The sequence below is a fragment of the Helicoverpa armigera genome, chromosome 5 (assembly GCF_030705265.1).
Source record: "Helicoverpa armigera isolate CAAS_96S chromosome 5, ASM3070526v1, whole genome shotgun sequence".
NCBI lineage: Eukaryota > Metazoa > Arthropoda > Insecta > Lepidoptera > Noctuidae > Helicoverpa > Helicoverpa armigera.
The window spans coordinates 4233745-4256123 of NC_087124.1; the positions used below are offsets into that span (position 1 = coordinate 4233745).

The following is a 22379-nucleotide window of genomic DNA, read 5'->3' on the forward strand; positions in this document are numbered from 1 at the left end:
GAAAAAGTACACCAGGACCTGACTTTAGATTGTGGCTCAATGTCGTTAACTCAGTAAAATAACATTCTGGTTTTTTTTCGGTGTTATAATGAAAGCATGCAAAAAAATAGACAGAATTTCGAATACAAGAATATTTTATTATATACAGTTTAGTTATAAAACTTAACATGATCCTTGTTATAAAACTTAATACATATTTATTTAATGCAAGTTAATAGACGCCCATTTCCAATAGCGCATCAATTTGCTCAGTCTCAGGTAAAATATCGATTTCTACTGGTTCAGACTTCACCCTGTTACCGGTTTTGGCGTCTAAAGTAAAGAATCTGAATAGTTTAGAAAGGTTGATGATGGAGTACGCAGACTGTGCCAGCCAGTCTTCTACGACCATTTCTTTTAATTGTTGAAACGCATTCGTTACTTGAGGGGATAACCGTGTCTCTGTAAAAAAAAAGGATTTATGAATTATGATTCACGAAAGGCTGTATCTGCTAACTGTTAAACGTATTACGTAATTGATACTTACTTGAATTCGTATTCTTGCTAAGATCGAACAAGAATAAGAAGAAGTTGATTTGCAAGTATAAATCTTTTTCAGTATATTCTCTGAACATGACGCCTTTCTCGCATAGTCTGCACAGCGGGTAGCCGCCGGCGAACGTCTGCGGCAGCCGCGCCGTGCGGTGCCCGCAGGCGGGGTCCTCGCACGACAGCCAGCCCGCGTAGTACTGCGCGTGGTACTGACGCACTTGGAGACTCAACTGGTTCTGAATACTCGCCAAATAGTCAACAGGTCTCAGATTACACTTATCGTTTTGACATTTATCCAAAAATGTTACACTTTCTTTGTCCAATTTTACAACTGTTTCTCTTATTTTATTCTCAGTTTTGCAATGTTCGTTCACACACACAAACACAAAATCTTTACACTGTCTGTATTTTTCTTGTTCATTCTCTACTTCATAGGTTTCAGTGTTGGAGTTTTCTGCTCTCCTGATTTGTCGATACCCAGAGGGATCGAGGCCGAGGCAATCCGCCACTCGAGCCGGGTCCATTCCTTCGATGGGGTCACATATTCTAGATATAACGGGATGTAACTGATGTGCTAAGTAATACTTGAAATCAACTTTCAGATGTTCTGAGTTTTTTAACTCCTCGATATGGTACGCTCTCTGCGTCGCGGCTTTAGCGGTTCCGTCTTCACAGATGATATAAGGCACAACATCTCCTTTTTTAAACCTTCTGCTATTTTTACTGTTCAGTCTCAGAGCTACTTGCACGTGTGGTTGTATTTGCTTGTCGGGGTACTCGTTTGGGTGTTTTGTTAGTTGTTTCGTGATCGTTAACATCGATAGCGGCATTTTGCCTTCTACTAAATCATCTTTCAGCTTGTTGAGATGGGCTTGAATGCTCTCAAGCCTCTCGTCTGCAGATTGTTCAGATAAAATCTGACTCAATATAAACTTACCGGCTTCTGCAGCCAGTTGTGACCAATCACGACGGACAATATCTAATCCCTTGTGCTCGTGAGTGAATACAAACTCACCACTCTTATTCCTGCTGATTAGTACTGCGGCGTATTTCTTCTTCTTCAGAAGCAACAGATATCTGAATACACCATCGATGTCCAGCTCAATTTGTCTGTACTTTTTGTTAATCTCTTTTTTTAGATCTACACCTATTTTAAAAACATTATCATAATCTAAGCAATTAGTATTAATCATTAAACTGTCTGTATCTCCGTAAACTACATCGTAATTCGATTTTTGCACAATTTCTTTGGTGTCCATCAGAATTTCTCTGCCTTTCATGGTAACAAGCGCAGCCAGAGGTTTCGCATAAAATCTAGAATGCGTGAAACCGAGACAACCGTACATAGAGTTGGCTGTTAATTTCAAAGCCATTTGTCTTATATTGTATTGCATGTACTGGTCTTGTGATAAATCGGGAGTCTTCATCAACTTTTTGACGTCTCGTCGACTCTCCACTAGTTTGCGAATCTGTGTCGGTAAAACACCGAGATCTGTGTTGGACTTTGGCAATATGAGGTTAGCAACGTCGTCGTCAGATGATGAGGCAGTTTTTCTTTTAATAGTGGTGAAGCAGATGTTGTACTCCTGTATAATACTCGGATACAAGGAGTTGAAGTCCATTAGCAAAATAAGTTTATCATAGAATCCTTTCTTAGGATCTAAGACGAGACCACCAGAGTAGGCGGCTTTTTTCTTTCCTTGCTTTTTCGATACATTCGTAGTAGTAGTGCCTTCCTCTTGATCGTCGTTTTCTTCATCTGCCACTATTTTCTTTCCGTAAACTTTATCAGGTACAATATAGTTCTTCTCTGTGAAAGCGTGCAGCAGAAGAAATTCGTTCCTTTCAGACCTTCCACCGAGTAAAGTCCTCGACATGATATTTCCGGCAATTTGTGTGATTTGTAACGCTAGTGGTATAACATTCAGTTCACACAACATTTTCAGTATATAGGAAGCGTCTTGCATGCTTAGCGACACCAGTTGGAACAGATCATTACTGTTCTCATAATATCGCGGCAAATCTTCTAGTGCCACTTCAACTCGCTCGCCTTCTTTCATTTTGAGTACATTTACACACAGAGTGTCGAGATCGAAGCTACGAGCTCGTATTAGCTCCATGGCAGATATTTTGATGTCGCACACCAGGCGACCTACGAACGCGTCCTTCGCTGCGTATTTCTTTTGAGGAGCGACAGACCTCTTGAGTCGTCCCAATCGCGACCAGTTTGGTATGTGGAGGTCCAGAATGTTGCCTATGAGTAGATCTTGCTGGAACCCCATCAAGTCGTGGCCTACCACAAGGTCTGGGTCCATCTTCCAGAACTGTACCATGAAATAATTGAGCAATTCTCGCTCAGTGTCACATTTGGTTAGTTTTGTCGCTTTATACTGAGGTAGAGACTGTTTGAGGTCGAGCGGCCATATTTCATTGCACTTTGTCATTACTGTAAAAAAATGACTTTTATTAGGAAACCACAACAGACAGAAGATTACGAAATTGCCTTTATTTATAGTGTAGAAGCACTTACCACAGAAATGTTGTTGAAAAGGTGGATTTGGTGGAGGCTTGTGTATATGGAAGTTAGTGTGTGACAGACAACTCAACATCAATATCTTTGTTTTCCTTGTTTTTGGATCCATTGTAGTTCTCATATTTATCTGCAACATTCATAAAAACATAAAGGACCAACATTTAATATTTAGGATAAGTTGATAAGTAAAGATATCTTACAGTAGCCACAACAATAGGGGGCGGTTCCAAGTCAGAATCGTTCCTAATAACAGTGATATTCTCCATCTTATCGCAGTTGGCTTCGAGCTTGCACCAGGAAACCTTGGCTTGCACCTGCTCCGGCTGCTTGACCTCCAACCAGCACGGACCCTTGATCTTACGCTCCAAGAGGAATGTCTCCAGTGAAGATGTGGTGGCTCCAAAGATGTGGGAGAAGGTTAGGTACTTCTTGTCTTTGGGTGGCGGCGGAAATGTAGCCTGGGTAATAAAGTAAATAGAAGCTTTAAAAACTGGAAATTCTAAAATTACTGTTTATAAAACAAAGTTCTTTTAAGGCCGCCGCGTCTATGTATAAGGATAAAAGCTACTGAACTAATTAAAGGCAGTTTTAACCAATAGGCAGGACTTGAGAGGAATGTTTTAAAACACAATGTATACCCATGCGATGCCAGGGCGCGTCGCTATTAAAACTTAGATAGATAGATATATTCTTTATTATGCACACCAATTAAAAATCAACAAGAACAATACAAAAAAATTTGAAGTTGGTGACACATTTCTCCCATATCAGGACTTATCGCTAAAAGCGATCTCTTACAGACATCCTGTGGATGGATTGAGACAAAAAGTATTTTACTTACAGAATATCTAACTTCCAGATAATCAGACTGAGCAGGTATGTCTGGCAGGTTGAAGCAGTAGTTCTTAGTGACCTTCCGAGACTTGAACTCCTTGAGTCCTAGCTCACTGGCGACTTTGCTGTTGAACTCTGAGTACATGTCCATCATCGTCACTTCCTCATCTGTTGGCTCCAGTGTTACTGGGTCCAGTTTCTATAACAGAAAACCATATTTGTAGAAAAACTGTTTTTAAAACCTAATAATCCAAAGATAATTCATTCTGCGGTACTTACATATTCTCTAGGCAGTAAAAACATTTGTCTATTAACATTCTTCACAACCAAACAACAGGACACACAGCCAGCCTTCTTATTAGACGGGTTGGCATACACTTTTCCAAACAGAAACACTACCCCTGGCTTCACAAACCTGTCTTCCCAAGCATCAAGCCAGTAGAACTTCAGTACTTTCTCCCCATTCTCATTGGTCTGTAGTGGCAACTGTCCATCTACTTGCACAGTAGCAGCCACCTGATTCTCTCCCATCTGATCAGACCATGTGCTTGTTAAGGGCTTCAATTGTTTAGGTGATTCCTTCTTAGTTGGGAATATTTCAAAATCCTCATTCAAAAACTCTTCAGCAACATCTGTGATGGTCTCGGCTGTGCTTGGGAGGATTTCCTTCTTAACTTCCTCAGGTTTGGGTGCAGCATCATTGCTGAAGTCATCATCAAAGTCCAGTTCCTGTGTCTCAAATTCTTCAATGTTTTGTGTGGCTGAGTCCTCTAGTTCTTGTTTTATTTCTCTGTCTATCTTCCACTCTGGTTTCTTTGTTACTGTTTTTTCTATTGGTTTAGATGTCTCACCATTTTGAACCTGTAATGGTGTTTTAACAATTTAGAATGTTTATTTCATAATGCACAAAAGATATTATAGCAAGATAAATCAAGGATGTTCCAACTTACAGCCACTTTCTTTTCAACTGGTTTATCAGGAGATATTAGATTCTCTTTCTGAAAAGGATAAGTAGATTGAGAACTAATATTAACTAACTCCATTCATTTAATGTAAGGAGCAGAACAGAATATAAATGTAAGTTTTAGACAAGTAATTATGTGAATATACTAACATTTTCCTTTTTCACAACTTGTGGTTCCTTAATCAGGGTAGTGGATGTAGTTGGTTTCTTGACAGCTGAAGATAGGTTCTTGAAGTAGTTCTGTGCATCTCTCTTGCTGGACTCCACGATGTTGGCTTTGGTAGCGACAGGCTTGGGCTTCACCACTGTGGACGCATTGCCATCCAAGTCAGACATTATGTCTGATAGGATGTTGTCTTCGGATATTTTTACATCCTGAAAATAGACAAAATCATACTAAATAGTAAACAAAGTGGAGCATGTCTATAAGAATATTATAATTGAATATGAGATATGTATTTTAGTCTTATTGTTCAGTCAGAATCCCCAAGAGACAAGACCAATACATTACAAAAAACTATGAGTGAAACTTGTTACTTATTAAGTTACAATATTTTTATTAATGCTGATGTTCAAAACATATAGAAATATCTAAGGCTCACAGAAAGTATCATACATAAATATCAATTTAGTGATTATACCTCTTTTTTCTTCGTAGGCATAGATCCCAAGAGGTTTCTGATATTTCCTTTAGATGAAGGAGGTGCAACTCTGGCTTTCCGCTTCTGTCCTCGCCCAGACTCCTTGTTGTTAGATGCCACATAAGTGTCTTCTATTTCATCGTCATCAAATATCTCTCTGCCATCTTCTACATAGCCAGTACCATCTAGAATATTAAGTAAATAGTATTGTGAGTTTGTTTTCATAGCATTCTATGCCAGTTTATGTTATTTTGAAGTAGTTAGTAGATAAACATGCATGGTAGTAGTTTGATAAATACATTGAACGACTGGAAATGAATGTGCTGGTCATACCATCCTCTATCCAGTCATCTTCTTGGCGCTGCATCACACGCTCGCTATACTCCCTCTCGTCCACTGTGTCGTACACATTTTCCATCTCATCAACATCGTACTTGTTCTTCACGCCCTTGTCTTTCAGTTGCTTCAGTCTCTCAAAAGCGGACAAACGGCCGTGCCTGTCGACTTTCTGCCTCTTGGCCCTCTGACCAGCTGAAAACAAAGGTTACATTTTTTGTTGTACAACACAATTTTTAGATCTTCCTCGTTAAATAATTTAAGATAGAACTTGCACGGTTCTTACCTAATGAATCTGCCATGGTTTCTGTTTAATTTCACTAGCACATTTAAGAAATAAGACACTTTTCACAATTTCAACAAAAGTCAGCGAAACTCGCCATCACTTTTGATTGACATTTACTTTTGGCGGGAAATAGTTATGAGAACAACACGGATTTTGGGACAGGTAAATAGGGATGACAACTCTTAGCTTTTACAACTGAGAACGAAATTGAACGAATAACAGACTGGTATTTAGGCGATTCGTAAATATTTTGGTCCTTGTAGACTGTAGTTGTCTATGGATGCACAAGCGTTTTCAACCGATTTCATTTCGCGCCAATATTATCGAACTGTCAAACAAAGTGGTGGTCGTGATTGTTTGTTTCGGTAAATATTTCTCTGAATTTCGTGCTAGTTAGTGTTTAATTTACTTTAACTTGTAAAAATGGCTATGCGCGATTATGCTGCTGATAAAGGTAAGAAAATCATTCACTTTATGTACATTTTCGTTGCTCATAACCTACAACGTAAATAAAAAATACACCGGTTTTCAGAATCTTTCAAGAACTTCTTCATAGACTTTTGCCAGACTGACGATGAAGGAAACAAGAACTTTAAGTATTCAGAGCAACTCACAAAGGTTGCGCACAGAGAACAGGTGAGAGAACCTTCATGTTATTACTTTGTGTTTCTCAGCACTTCACTTATTCTACTTCTGTTTGTGCTACCTCATGTTTTAATTGCGTATGAAGACTACTTAGTACATACCATTGCGTTTAAAACATAAATAGCTTGTCCAATATCCAAAATGTCCCTGTTTACTGAAGTTCTATTCACTAACAAATGTTACAGAATGCTTTTGTGGTGGAGTTGGATGACTTGCACGAGAGCCATGAAGAGCTGGCGGAAGCTGTGAGACAGAACACGCGGCGCTACACCAACATGGTGTCAGATGTCGTGTATGAGATGCTGCCTGACTACAAACATAGAGAGGTAGGCAAAGTTACTTGATAAACTGATTCAAAATATCCCAACTAAAATTGAAATTGAAGAAAAAACTTTTCTGTATGAGAATAGTCTGTGTACCTAACTGAAGCTGAACCAACTTAATTGTATATTGTATTGGGGGTAGACTAATTTTATTTAATTCAATTATGATACTTTTTAGTCTATGTGTGTACAGTGGTACTCTTTTATAACAAAATTATTTTGATAAACTCAAAAGTTAGTGTTAATTAAGATAACTTGATGAAATATATTTTTTAGGTGGCTGCTAAAGATGCCTTGGATGTATACATAGAGCACAGGATCATGCTGGAGGCGAGGAACCACAGGATCCCCGGAGAGATGAGGGACCCTCGCAACAGATACCCACCAGAACTCATCAGGAGATTGTGAGCATCTCCACACAATTTCAGTCATTTATGCAAATGATCATACTTTTACATTAAATTGTTAATTTTCCTTTTCATTGTTTTCTTTCTTTGTTCTACAGTGAGGTGTACTTCAAAGACTTATCTTCATCAAAGTCCCTGCCCATCAGAGAAGTAAAAGCTGAGCATATTGGCAAGTTGGTCACCATTAGAGGTAAGGAGTTATTTTATTTATAAGTTCTTTTTTTAATTTAACTGATTTGAAAAAATCGCAGGCAACAATAAAAGACTATTTTGATTTTATATAATTTTTCAAGTGCATCTCATCTTCATTATGCCATCATATTTTCATTACAGAATTTTAAAAAAATCTGAGTTCTACTGATTACCATTATTCTGTGGCATGAGTCTTATATATCTTGGCTAACTGTATTATCTTTTCCACAGGCATAGTAACCCGCTGCACAGATGTAAAACCCCTCCTAGTAGTAGCAACCTACTCATGCAGTGCCTGTGGTGCTGAAACATACCAGCCCATCCGCTCACTGCAGTTCACACCGCCGCCTTCATGCACGGCTGATGAGTGCAGGCTCAACAAGACTGCTGGACAATTGCATCTGCAGACCAGAGGCAGTCGCTTCCAGAAGTTCCAGGAGTTGAAGATTCAGGAGCATGTGAGTATTTTTTTGTTACCTATCTTAATGTTTGATCCTAGAATTTATCATAGGAACAAATACTTACTTTTAGGTACTTTTAGGTGGAAATAATAAGCCAATACTGTAGATTCTAAAGTCTAGAATAAACAAAGCTTGCTTTTGAAATATGTTGAAGCCTAGACCCTAACCATACATGACAATATTTGTACTCCTACTTCTAAACTTTGTCAATTTTGATATCCTGTTACAATGATCATAAAATTAGTCTGAGACTTTGGAAGTTTGGAAATATGTTGAGAGATATAAATAAATAAAAAATATCCCAAACATCTATACGCCAAAACAGTATAAATAAAGTAACCACTTCTTTCTACCCCCATCTAGTCAGACCAAGTGCCAGTAGGGCACATCCCACGCCAGCTCTCAGTGTACTGCCGCGGCGAGACCACCCGGCGGGCTCAGCCCGGCGACCACGTGGCCGTCACCGGGGTGTTCCTGCCGCTGCTGAGCGCTGGCTTCCGGCAGATCGTGCAGGGCCTGCTGAGTGACACGTACCTGGAGGCTCATGTGAGTTGGCAACACATTTTATATAAAGGAAGTTTCAGGGAAAAAATGCACTGTCCAATTATATTCAGCAACAAAAGTTGATGACATTTAACATGATTCTCTTTTTTATATAATTGCCCCTAACAATAAACATACATAACTGATAGATATTTACTTTATTATTATAGTATGGCCATAACCGCTGTGCACTCCCTGAGGTATGCAAGGCGAGGTGGGAGGCGAGGAAAAAAGAGCATAAGTTCACATGAGATCAATACACGTCAGACAAATCTAACGATATCAGTTTTCATTTCTAAGGCAGGACTTGTGGCGGAACGGTGGTCGGAATCTATATTATGCTCGATATTGTATTAAAATACCTAGACAGTTGATGAATGAGAACTAAAGTTAAAATTCAAATCAGGATTTTTTTTATTGAAAATTTACTATAGTTACAAACAAATAGATATATGTAGATAGTATAAGAAGTTAAGTTATTCCAACATAGATTCTGTTTCAACTTCATCTTCCATTTCGTCATCATCTTCATCGTCCGTGTCGCCATTGGAACTTGAATCAGAGTCTTGCAAATTTGTTATGAATGAATCGATAATATTATCGAACCTAAAATCGCGATTCCAGTAATCATTTTCATTTTTCTGGACATGATATTTCATGATCGGAAAGCTTTCTCTGTCTACTTTTCTTTTCGTGAAATATTCAGCCACTTTAAAAATCACGGTTTTTACATCTCGAGATAACGCACGACCCATCTTTGAATTTTTATCTCATGTGCATCTGACATTGACGGTCCGATACAAATGACACTACCTGCCGCCACGAGCGTTGACGGCTGACTGACAGACCGCGTCACCCTCCGCCTCTCCGCGCGTACCTCAGGGAGTGCACAGCGGTTATGGCCATACTATAGGTCTGTACAACATTTTTAAAATTTTTGATCTTAACACTACGTAATTTAAATAGGTGACAATCAATCTCTTCCAAACAACTTTATAAGCCTTCTCATACCAAGGCGTCTGTCTGCCTGTTGCTCGTAGCACCACATTAATTATTCAGAGATCTAAATGACATTTAGGCCGGCAATACACGGACCGTTTGAAGCAGTCAGAGGCGACAGGTTCAAACTTAAATGTATTTTATTTGTCACATTGTAGTCAGTAAGCTGTCTCAACCAAGCGGACGAGAGCGAGCTGGCGGAAGCGCTGACGGAGGAGGAGCTAGCGGAGCTGGCGGACGAGGATCTGTACTCGCGCATGGCTCGCAGCCTGGCGCCCGAGATATATGGACACGAAGACGTCAAGAAGGCGTTGTTGCTGCTGCTTGTTGGAGGCGTTGATAAGTAAGATCTTTGTGGGCTTTTAGTGTTTCACAATGGTTTTTTAACAAGAGTTGTAGGGACGACATTTATAACATGTGGAATGGGTAACATGAAGATATCAGGTGGTCAAAGTTGCTATATTTGTAAACCGTTTTGCTTTTTGTGGTATATTGGGTGTGAGAGTAAGTATTCCCTCACAACTGCACAATCTAATAAGCTGTAGGTTGATGTGCTAAGGCATTCTGATTCTAAGCCTCCTATAGTCATCAGCATAGTAGTATATCAGTAACAACTTGACCAATTCGAAAAAATTTCAAAACCACGGCAAACCTGCGTTTTTCGAACCAATGTTGCGCCAAGTTTCGATGGTTTGCCGCTCGCAGTCGATACGCGGCTCTAGATAACTTATTTATCAACGAGCGCTTTAGGTCTCCTTTATCCGGGTACGCGAATTAATGTTAATTTATAATTGTGTCAGGCGTCCGAACGGCATGAAGATCCGCGGCAACATCAACATCTGCCTGATGGGCGACCCGGGCGTGGCCAAGTCGCAGCTGCTCAACTACATCGACCGCCTCGCGCCGCGCTCGCAGTACACCACCGGACGAGGATCATCCGGGGTTGGATTAACGGCTGCTGTTATGAAGGTACACTACATATTTTGGACTAATATTTTAGTTACTGACTTGTATACAGAGTACAGAGGATGATATGATATTGATCACCTATCTTTAATGTAAGGAAGGTAAGATTATCGACAGATACCTGATTAGGTTGATACATATTCTTAAAGTCTCCTATGTTGGTTTCTCCACTTAATTTTCCTGTGAAAGCTTTTTTTTATAATAAGCAGTCTCTTGTAATTTTGTGGAAGAGTCATTATTTTGTGAACGACTTCCTGGTTTCACGCTCTTGGGCTTTCCACTAACCGCATCAAATAACTACTTAACTGTAAAGAAAGTCTTCAGTATAGATTATGGATCTATACTCATAATAATATATCTTTTACATTCATATCCTATATACTTAATAAAATATTATTTATTATTGTTACATAAACACAGGACCCGTTCACCGGCGAGATGATGTTAGAAGGCGGCGCCCTAGTGCTGGCCGACCAGGGCGTGTGCTGCATCGACGAGTTCGACAAGATGGCCGAGAACGACCGCACCGCCATACACGAGGTCATGGAGCAGCAGACCATCAGCATTGCTAAGGTAAACACCATCTTATATATAGATAGATAGATTTAAAGATAGATTGGCAAATGGAGATGAATTTCAGATAAGGGTCTTGAAACTATGAAGTCAATCAGATTTCTGTGCTCTGTAGTCTATAGGTACTTTATGTGAGGACCTCTTCAACAACCAACAAGGCTGTTTAATGACTTCATCTTATAGAAAAAGTTGATAACATAATAAATATAATTGATTGATTGTATGTGTAATTGAGGAGATATTACCTATCCAGCTATTTGTCATTATTCATTAGTGTAGGCAAATTTGAATCTCTCAAAAATTCAAAATTAGCTGAGTACAATTTCGTTCTCAAAAAAATATTCTTAAATATTTTTCTTGATAGACAAAAATCTAAGTTCCGTCTCAGTAAGAAACAACTAGAGCCATCCTCTATTTAACTATACTAACCTATTTTGTGTCTGTAGGCTGGTATTATGACATGCCTGAACGCCCGCGTGTCGATCCTGGCGGCCGCCAACCCCGCGTACGGCCGCTACAACCCCAAGCGGACCATCGAGCAGAACATACAGCTACCTGCTGCATTACTGTCCAGATTTGACCTGCTGTGGCTTATACAGGATAAACCTAATCGGTGAGTGGAGATTTACTGTACAAACAAAATTGTAATATATCAGGACACCTTTTTTGTACACTGTAGGTTAGCCCCATGGTAGTTATTATGGGTGTGGGTGGGTGCTAACACAATTACATAGCTACATATATACATTTTTTATAAAGGGTATAATTTAGGCGGTCACCAAAAATATTTTTTAAGACTCTAAGCTGAGGCACCAAATAAAATAAACAACTCCAAAAAAAATAAATTGACTTTTTTAAAAGGGCACTAAAGTATACAATGTTATGATCCAAAAAAAATAAAATAACATCAGAAAAATCGCAAATCTCGCACAAATATTATTTTTGGTTCCCAAAATGGATTAATGGTCACCAAATTCTATCCAACTAAAAGATTAATATTACTACCAAAAATCAAAGTTACTGACGAAAACGAATCGCTGCAAAACCGACTCCACGTAGTCTTGTCTGCCCTACCCCTAGAGTGCAATTCAAAACCGCGTAGGCGCGGAGGGGCGAGGCGGCCTGCGAGCTGAGGCGCAGGTAGTTTTAAGGCTCGCCGCCGCGGCTGAAGCCGAAGCTGCGGTGGTGAGCGTGAAAACCATCTGCGACGATAAGCTCGCATGGGACCGCCGGAGCCCCGCAGCGCCGGAGCCGTGACAGAAGCCATGCTTGCTGCATGTTGCGTGCTTACATTTTAAACGCACTGAGTTACACACAAATAAGCGACGTACGTTTGGGAACCCTAGTATATTAATTGGTATTTGGGAAATATTCTAGCGATCGTTAGCTTTATTAGTCTAACAAAAATGACCAAATTAGGACTCATGGTATTACATATTTGGTAACATCTAAGTAGTGACAATATATAATATTTGGTCTAAAGTGTATTTTAAAGGCGTCCATATATTTTTTTAGTAGTCAATAATACGAAAAAATGGTTTTATCTAATAATATTTTTGGAAACGTTATTTGGTGACCATTTATCCATTTTGGTAACCGTTTAGAATTTTTTTGGTAGTAAAATAGGTACTTTTTTGGGTGGTGTTTAAACACAAGCCTTTTATAAATACATATAACACTTGGTCATCACACAAATGTTGACCGTACCAGGAATCGGACCCGGAACATTAAGTTCGGCAATATGGCATGATAAGCATTGCGCTATAAACGAGGTTGTCACATTGTGCTTACAAGTTTTGTGTAAAGTTGGTTCTGTGTTAGCTGATCAAATAAATCACATCAAATATGCTTATCTCTCTGATTTGCCAATACTCACGTATTGTCGAGCGCAGTGTGGGATATTTTTAGCTTCGGAGATGTTGTTCCCCATTTCTGAGCAAGGCATCTAATATCCCTCTTGGTGTTGTGTGGCGGTTTTACCGTCACCAGTCGGTCGCCAGAGCTTTGTTTTTTAGGAGGCTGTACCGGTTTGCCCCAGTTTTTATTCCGAGTTTTGTCATCATAGTTGTGTAAATGTTTTACCATGACTTTTTATGTATTATTTCGCAGCGAAAAGGACTTGGAGCTGGCGAAGCACATCGCGTACGTGCACCAGCACTCGACGCAGCCGCCGAGCGCCGTGCGGGCGCTGCCCATGCGCCTCGTGCGGCGCTACGTCACCCTCACGCGCCGCAAGCACCCCGCCGTGCCGCAGCAGCTCACTGACTACATCGTGTGTGAGTATACTGTACTCCTAGCATACTGCACCAGCACTGCCGATGCGGCTCGTGCGTCACCCGCCGCAAGCACCCCGCCGTGCCGCAGCAGCTCACTGACTACATCGTGTGTGAGTATACTGTACTCCTAGCATACTGCACCAGCACTGCCGATGCGGCTCGTGCGTCACCCGCCGCAAGCACCCGCCGTGCCGCAGCAGCTCACTGACTACATCGTGTGTGAGTATACTGTACTCCTAGCATACTGCACCAGCACTGCCGATGCGGCTCGTGCGTCACCCGCCGCAAGCACCCGCCGTGCCGCAGCAGCTCACTGACTACATCGTGTGTGAGTATACTGTACTCCTAGCATACTGCACCAGCACTGCCGATGCGGCTCGTGCGTCACCCGCCGCAAGCACCCCGCCGTGCCGCAGCAGCTCACTGACTACATCGTGTGTGAGTATACTGTACTCCTAGCATACTGCACCAGCACTGCCGATGCGGCTCGTGCGTCACCCGCCGCAAGCACCCCGCCGTGCCGCAGCAGCTCACTGACTACATCGTGTGTATACTGTACTCCTAGCATACTGCACCAGCACTGCCGATGCGGCTCGTGCGTCACCCGCCGCAAGCACCCCGCCGTGCCGCAGCAGCTCACTGACTACATCGTGTGTGAGTATACTGTACTCCTAGCATACTGCACCAGCACTGCCGATGCGGCTCGTGCGTCACCCGCCGCAAACCCCGCCGTGCCGCAGCAGCTCACTGACTACATCGTGTGAGTATACTGTACTCCTAGCATACTGCACCAGCACTGCCGATGCGGCTCGTGCGTCACCCGCCGCAAGCACCCGCCGTGCCGCAGCAGCTCACTGACTACATCGTGTGTGAGTATACTGTACTCCTAGCATACTGCACCAGCACTGCCGATGCGGCTCGTGCGTCACCCGCCGCAAGCACCCCGCCGTGCCGCAGCAGCTCACTGACTACATCGTGTGTGTATACTGTACTCCTAGCATACTGCACCAGCACTGCCGATGCGGCTCGTGCGTCACCCGCCGCAAGCACCCCGCCGTGCCGCAGCAGCTCACTGACTACATCGTGTGTGAGTATACTGTACTCCTAGCATACTGCACCAGCACTGCCGATGCGGCTCGTGCGTCACCCGCCGCAAGCACCCCGCCGTGCCGCAGCAGCTCACTGACTACATCGTGTGAGTATACTGTACCCTAGCATACTGCACCAGCACTGCCGATGCGGCTCGTGCGTCACCCGCCGCAAGCACCCCGCCGTGCCGCAGCAGCTCACTGACTACATCGTGTGTGAGTATACTGTACTCCTAGCATACTGCACCAGCACTGCCGATGCGGCTCGTGCGTCACCCGCCGCAAGCACCCCGCCGTGCCGCAGCAGCTCACTGACTACATCGTGTGTGAGTATACTGTACTCCTAGCATACTGCACCAGCACTGCCGATGCGGCTCGTGCGTCACCCGCCGCAAGCACCCCGCCGTGCCGCAGCAGCTCACTGACTACATCGTGTGTGAGTATACTGTACTCCTAGCATACTGCACCAGCACTGCCGATGCGGCTCGTGCGTCACCCGCCGCAAGCACCCGCCGTGCCGCAGCAGCTCACTGACTACATCGTGTGTGAGTATACTGTACTCCTAGCATACTGCACCAGCACTGCCGATGCGGCTCGTGCGTCACCCGCCGCAAGCACCCGCCGTGCCGCAGCAGCTCACTGACTACATCGTGTGTGAGTATACTGTACTCCTAGCATACTGCACCAGCACTGCCGATGCGGCTCGTGCGTCACCCGCCGCAAGCACCCCGCCGTGCCGCAGCAGCTCACTGACTACATCGTGTGTGAGTATACTGTACTCCTAGCATACTGCACCAGCATTCGACGCAGCAAACAAATGTGAGACCCGTATCACATACATCGCATCGCATCGCAGTTTTGTGGGAGCCCTGACTGAACAAACCCGTGGATATTACCGCTGGCGGATACCACCCCGCGCCGGGTTCCGTTGCTCGGTGGCAAGCCGCTGCGTGGGTGCTGGGCGCACCTTCCCGTGACGGACACCCGCTCTGATCCCCGCATTCCCCGTTTTGTATGAATCAACGCGGGTGCGCTAAACACAGTTGCAGGCCTAACTGTCTCAAATAACGATGTAAACGCCTACGTAACCATGAATTATTAATTGTTAAAGAATTTTCACCTCCAATACCAAAGCTACATTTAAACCTTATCCTTCCAGCGTCCTACGTGGAGCTGCGTCGTGAGGCCCGCAACGCTCGTGACGTCACGTTCACGTCAGCCAGGAATCTACTCGCCATCTTACGTCTGTCCACCGCTCTCGCACGACTGAGGTATGTTATTGAAATGTATTTTTAACACACTTTTTATTTTTAACCAATTTTGAAACGGAGAAGATTCTCAATTAGGATGTGGCGATTATTTTTAGTACAGACTTTGTGATCTGATCAAACTGTGTGTGAAGCAAGTGATAAAGTTGTACTCATCATCCTCCGAGCCTTTTCTCAATCATGTTATGGTCGGCTTCCAGTCTAAACGGATTCAGCTGAGTACCAGTGCTTTACAAGAAGCGACTGCCTATCTGACCTCCTCAACCCAGTTGCCCGGGCAACCCGATACCCCTTGGTTAGACTGGTGTCAGACTTACTGGCTTCTCACTACCCGTAACGACTGCCAAGGATGTTCAATGACAGCCGGAACCTACAGTTTAACGTGCCATCCGAAACACGGCCAATGGTGTCTAAGATATACTTAAAAAGTACATACAAACTTAGAAAAGTTGCATTGGTACTTGCCTGACCTGGGATCGAACCCGCGCCCTCATACTTGAGAGGTTGGTCCTTTACCCACTAGGCCACCACGACTTTTTTTTTTTCGATATTATAAAGTTGTACTAATCCTACATCCTACATCCTACATCCTACATCCTACATTCCTACATATTCCTATATCCTACATATCCTACATCCTACATCCTACATCCTACATCCTACATTCCTACATCCTACATCCTACATATCCTACATTCCTACATCCTACATCCTACATATTCCTACATTCCTACATTCCTACATCCTACATATATTATAAACGTGAATGTTTGTGAGAATGTATGGATGTATGTTTGTTATTAAATCACGCAAAAACGGCTGGACCGATTTGGTTGAAATTTGGTATGTATATAGGTTATGGATTAACACATAGGCTACTTTTTATCCCGGTCAATAGGGATAAACCGTATTTTTATTAATATTTTGTTCAATTAGTATAGACGGCCTCTTTTGAGTTTTGCTGTTTCTTTTTCTGAATCCTGTATTTTTTTTGTTTTTAGGGTTCCGTACCCAAAGGTTAAAACGGGACTCTATTGTTTTCGCTCCTCTGTCTGTCCGTCCGTCCGTCCGTCCGTCTGTCCGTCCGTCTGTCACCAGGCTGCATCTAAGGAACCGTGATAGTTAGAGAGCTAAAATTTTCACAGATGATGTATTTTTATTGCCGCTATAACAACAAATACTGAAAACTAGAATGTAATAAATATTTTGGGGGGCTCCGATACAACAAACGTGATTTTTTTGTCCGATTTATAAATAATGGTACGGAACCCTTCGTGCGCGAGTCTGACTCGCACTTGGCCGGTTTTTTTTATTAGTACGCAGATGTCAATCCTTTTATCATGGATGCTGTCATAGATTTAGAAACCCACTACCGTTTGATAGATAGGCAATACGTGACACATAATTTTATGCGATAAGAGTCCAAAAACTGACCACTGTAGAGGCATGAAGCTGGCCCCCGAATGTGTTAAAGACAAATTTTAGTAACAAAACAAGCGATACTTTGAAAAATGTTTAACATTTTCTATGAATTGATTCCAAAAATTAAGAAACGCTATAAATACTAATACGTAACTCTAAATACTATAACCTCTACATAAAAAAGTGTGTTTCGTTTTTTGCGTCACCAGAAATCACATAATGGTCGATCTATCTACTGTTATCTATATCTATTGACAAATATGGCTATCATACTGCGCTTTGTCTGTCAGGACCATTGGAATTTAACGAAATTCTCCATAATCCGAATTTTGCGGATATATGTTGTCGATTCAAAATCAATATTTCTTTATGTTTTGTTATTCATACCTATAAGGTTTCGATCGAGTCTACCGTACTCCTTGACAAAATCATAAATATAGATTTGACAATAGGATAGCACCAGAAATGAAAAATGTATTGTTGTAATTTTTATTAATTTAATTAAAAGTGCAATATAATAAGAAGTATGCCGGGAAAGCCGGGAAGTCAAATCTTTCCCAAAGCACCAATCAAGCTAGACTTATGAAAATAGTTAGAGTTAACGAGACGTTACAAGCAGAACTGCGAAAGCTTGAACAGGCGGTACGTGAGGCAGTTCACAGAGCTGCTGAGACATCGGAGCAGTCTCAAGCTCGGCGACAACAAAACGCTGAGTATGTGGCAACTCAACGGGCAGCTGAAACACCAGAACAGTCTCAAGATAGGCATCGACAACATGCGGAGTATCTGGCATCTCAACGTGCTTCTGAGATGCCAGATCAGTCGCGAGATCGGTGTCGACAGAATGCTGAGTATCTGGCGTCTCAACGAGTTAATGAGACACCAGTTCAGTCACAAGTCCGCCGACAACAGAACGCTGAATATCTGGCATCCCAGCGCAGTTCTGAAACACCCGAACAGACCCTAGCTCGGCGCCAACAGCAGGCTACTCGCATGGCATCCCAAAGAGCAGCAGAAACTATTGAAGCAGCTGAATCTCGCAGACGCGCTGTTGCTGAAAGGGAACAACAGCGACGTCTCACATTCTCGAGAAATACATGGGGGGTATTCGACAAAGCTGCATTTGATTACGACGAGTCTCTTTATTATGAAACCCACAACCTTATTACAATAGAAATGATGAATAAGGAATGTAGATTTTGCGATGCTCTCAAATGGAAAGAGGAAGCTGCAGGCATGTGTTGCTCGGGTAGTTGTAGAGTTGCTTAAAGAACTGTTCTCCATTGATACGGACGAGTCTACGAGAAGCTAAGGGACACAATGTACTTATACCACGTATCCCTATCATACCCAAAAACTTGCCATTTAATTTTAAACGGCTGCAGTTTCCGTTAAAAGTTGCATTTTCAATGACGATCAACAAATCGCAGGGACAACCCTTAAAGGTAGCAAGGTTACATTTGGGCTCGCCATGTTTTTCCCATGGTTAGCTCTATGTGGCTTGCTCACGTGTTTCTAAATCGCAAAGTCTACATGTTTATGCTGACCGAAATAAATCGTTTAATATAGTTTACAGGAGTATATTGCAGTAGCTACCTATAACTTTTAACTAAATTCAAAATCCTTATTTGTGAACTATGTTGGGGTCGGCTTCCAGTCTAACCGGATTCACCTGAGTACCAGCACTTTACAAGGAGCGACTGCCTATCTGACCTCCTCAACCCAGCTACTCGGGCAGGCCAATACCCCTTGGTTAGACTGGTGTTCAACTTACTGGCTTCTGACTACCCGTAACGACTGCTAAGGATGTACAATGATAGCCGGGACCTACAGTTTAACGTGCCATCCGAAACACAGTCATTGGTTCCAACTTATGCGTTAATTCCAACTTATGCGTTGGGAAAGTGCTGTTTTGCAGCCAAGTTTGAATAAATGAGTTTTGATTTTGATTTTTGGTGTCTAAGATGTACTCAGAAAGTACATACAAATTTTGAAAAGTTGCGTTGGTACTTGCCTGACCTGGAATCGAACACACGCTCTCATACTTGAGAGGTTGGTTCTTTAAAAAAAAAAAAAAAAAATACATTTATTTCAGGTAATCATAACCCATATTGTGACACTCATAGACCTTAATTTTAATTTTATTTATTTTAATCTTTACCCAGGGCCGCGCCGCCCCTGTGTGCGAAGTGTGCGGCGCACACAGGCGCCAAGACAATAGGGGCGCCGCGCCGCCACTGCCACCTAAATTATTTTTGTTACCTATATGATTGTTTTTTGTAGTGGGGTATCGACAAGTAGGTACAATAGGCGCAACATAGGCCTTGTAAACTAAAAAACATCTATAACGCTTATTGAACAAGTCTCTCAATATTTAATGTTTATTATTATTCACTTTTATGGTTTCATTTTACGTTTAGGGTTTTAGTTTACATTCCTTACGAGCTCAACGTTAAAACGGCGGCAGTTCTTTGAACCAGGGAAAAAGTACTAGTTATTACCGTAGAGGCGCCGAGTTTGTATGAGTATGTATGAGTGAGTTTCTGAACGCAGCCCGATGTGATGCGTATGCGACGCAAGCGGGGGTGGGGTCACGGGTATTCCTCTATTGATTTTAACGAAAGTTAAGTATTAAATTCTTTGTATTAATAAAGCATGTTAAATTTTTGTTCGAGTTTTATTTTTCGCAGTAAGTAATTGCCAAGCAGAAGCGAACGGGATTTACCTATTTAGTATCCTAATTCCTAAATGTTCCACAGTTTTGACCACTTAGATATTAATGATAATATTATCTAAGTACTGTAAAACTGGAGAACATTTATTTCAGTCAAATTTAACAATTAAAAATATTCATTAAAAAATTAAATTCGTTTTTTATGATGATTCGTTAAAAAAGAGGCGCTTCATAGGTTTCGCACACAGGCGCTGCCGGGGGTCGGCGCGGCCCTGTCTTTACCCACTAAGCCATCACGACTTGAATGTATTATAATAAGATCTACTTATGTAATTACATAAAATAAACAAAACATAAGTTTTATGAAGTTTTTATAATCTTACCTATTAGTTAGATCCTGATCACTACGTATGGACGGACGGACAGTGGAGACTTAGTAATAGGGTATTTACCCATTGGGGACTTAACCTTAAAAATAAAACGTACCTTTTATTCATATCGAAGTATGAATGAAGTTTTGTTATTTTCGCTACAGGCTGTTTTTATTAACACAACACGCGGGCGAAGCCGCGGGCGGAAGCTAGTACTACTATATACTACGTATTGTTGTAATACCATAATGCTTTATATTAACTTTTTCCATGCAGGTTATCCGACGTGGTGGAAAAAGAGGATGTATCTGAAGCCATCCGCCTGGTGGAGATGTCCAAGCAGTCCTTATCGCCTGTCGACGAGAATGTACAGAGGTAATTAACTAACTTACCATTAATGCATAGTTATAATATTTTCAATTAAGTAATGACGACTACTTTTGTCAAAATTAAGTTATTCATATTATTCAAAAAAAAATGTATTATATATTACATGTATAAAATATTATTTTTATTGTAAGCTTAAAGCATAATTTAACTATAAATATTTATGTTTCGTTACTAATTAGACATTCACTTATCCAGGGGTATAAGCTCAACGGACCGCATATTCGCGATTGTCCGCGACTTGGCGGGCTCCAGCCAGACCGTGAAGATCGCCGATGTCATCGAGCGCTGCGTCGACAAGGGATTCAAGCCTGATCAGGTAAATTATACACACATATTTTTGTATAAAATAATTGTAAATAAAAAAATAAAAACTAAATCATATATTGTCCAAATGTAAAGACATGAAGATTAACAATTGTCAATAAACTAGGCAAGTCCACATTTATTGAGACCGTTTTTATTGAGTTGAATTTGGTATACATCTTGGGCACCAACTTATGGCGGGCTACATCAGATCATCGGATATACCAATTTAAATTCAATAAAAATAGTAAATAATGTTTTAAAACGCAGAGCTTCAGGATTCCTTGTTAAAAAAAAAAAATTCATGGTCGGTTTATATTTGCCGAATTTACTCAGCTTCTAAAATTCTAAATTCATTAAAAATCATAGTACTTCTTACGTATTCATTCTATTTTGATGTTCCTCAGGTGGACGCATGTATCGAAGAGTACGAGAATCTCAACGTGTGGCAAGTGAATCAAGTCCGAACCAAGATCACGTTCATGTAATAGCTGTAACCCACCGATGTTTTGTACCTCTGCTAGTTGTAAGCGAACCAGTGTGCCTGTTGGATTAGTTTGTAAGACTTCATTGACTGCGATTATGTTTTTTAATTAATTAATAAAGAATAAACATTATTTTCTAATATCCTGACGTTTTATTTCCTATGAGTAAAATGAGATACGTAAAAGTGCGGTTTGAAAGCTAGCTGCCGACTGCAACTGCCAATCGCAATTGCAGTGACTGCATAATATCGGTCGATTTCTGAGGCCCGTGCGTTGTCGCTTCGATTCAAAAGGGTTTCATGTAAATATAAACAAACCAGTAGTTCAGCTGCGGCCTATTTAATGCAGTCAAGACGTACCTTTAGTCAGAACACAATCATTGCCATTATTTTATTAGAAATCCATAATGTCATAATTCACAATTTCTCTATTCCCACCTCAGTTTTCCAGCAAACTACAAGAATTAAATGCCTTCATAAATGGAAAACTAGTTTTTCCTCACCGCCTTTTCCCTGTTTCCTTACCGCTATAAGGACGTAGGTACACGGGCGTAAGTGGTGTAATAAATTTGTTTTTTCCCGAGTTTGTCTTATGAAAGTAATATCTTAACGCAGATGTAAGTATAGCCTTTATGGCATGAGATTTGCGAGGAAGTTGTGTTTTATTATGTTGTTTTGTCGACACTTGGTCTTTTGCCCTATATATTTGATGGCGTTGTGTTGCAGTTAAAATCGCATATGATTTGTTTTAGATACGGTGTTAAAAATAGTAAAAAATTACGATTATGGAAGGTCATTTCTTATATAATCAATTTTTATTTATTATAATTTTTTTTATTAAGTAGTTATTTAATAGAGAAGATGGTTGG

The 22379-nt window shown here is 41.4% G+C and overlaps 2 protein-coding genes across 2 annotated transcripts; one reads left to right on the plus strand and one right to left on the minus strand.

The window, feature by feature from the left end:
• Positions 1-116: 116 nt before the first annotated feature.
• On the minus strand, positions 117-6298 carry Pola1 (DNA polymerase alpha subunit 1). The gene is made up of 11 exons (XM_049841803.2): positions 6126-6298; positions 5837-6034; positions 5504-5688; positions 5013-5237; positions 4849-4896; positions 4178-4759; positions 3906-4097; positions 3265-3522; positions 3062-3191; positions 527-2977; positions 117-441 (listed from the first exon to the last, which is right to left on the minus strand). Exons 1-11 carry the CDS (start codon positions 6139-6141, stop codon positions 212-214), a joined length of 4515 nt encoding a protein of 1504 aa, XP_049697760.2. The 5' UTR covers positions 6142-6298; the 3' UTR covers positions 117-211.
• A 120-nt stretch (positions 6299-6418) lies between these two features.
• Positions 6419-21653, plus strand: LOC110370315 (DNA replication licensing factor Mcm7). Its single transcript, XM_064034816.1, has 16 exons — positions 6419-6579; positions 6658-6761; positions 6956-7096; positions 7370-7497; positions 7599-7690; positions 7924-8150; positions 8517-8699; positions 9854-10038; positions 10496-10664; positions 11082-11234; positions 11681-11847; positions 13344-13510; positions 15758-15869; positions 20610-20708; positions 20919-21039; positions 21434-21653. The coding sequence occupies exons 1-16, from the start codon at positions 6549-6551 to the stop codon at positions 21512-21514; spliced, it is 2160 nt and encodes a 719-aa protein (XP_063890886.1). The 5' UTR covers positions 6419-6548; the 3' UTR covers positions 21515-21653.
• Positions 21654-22379: the final 726 nt, after the last annotated feature.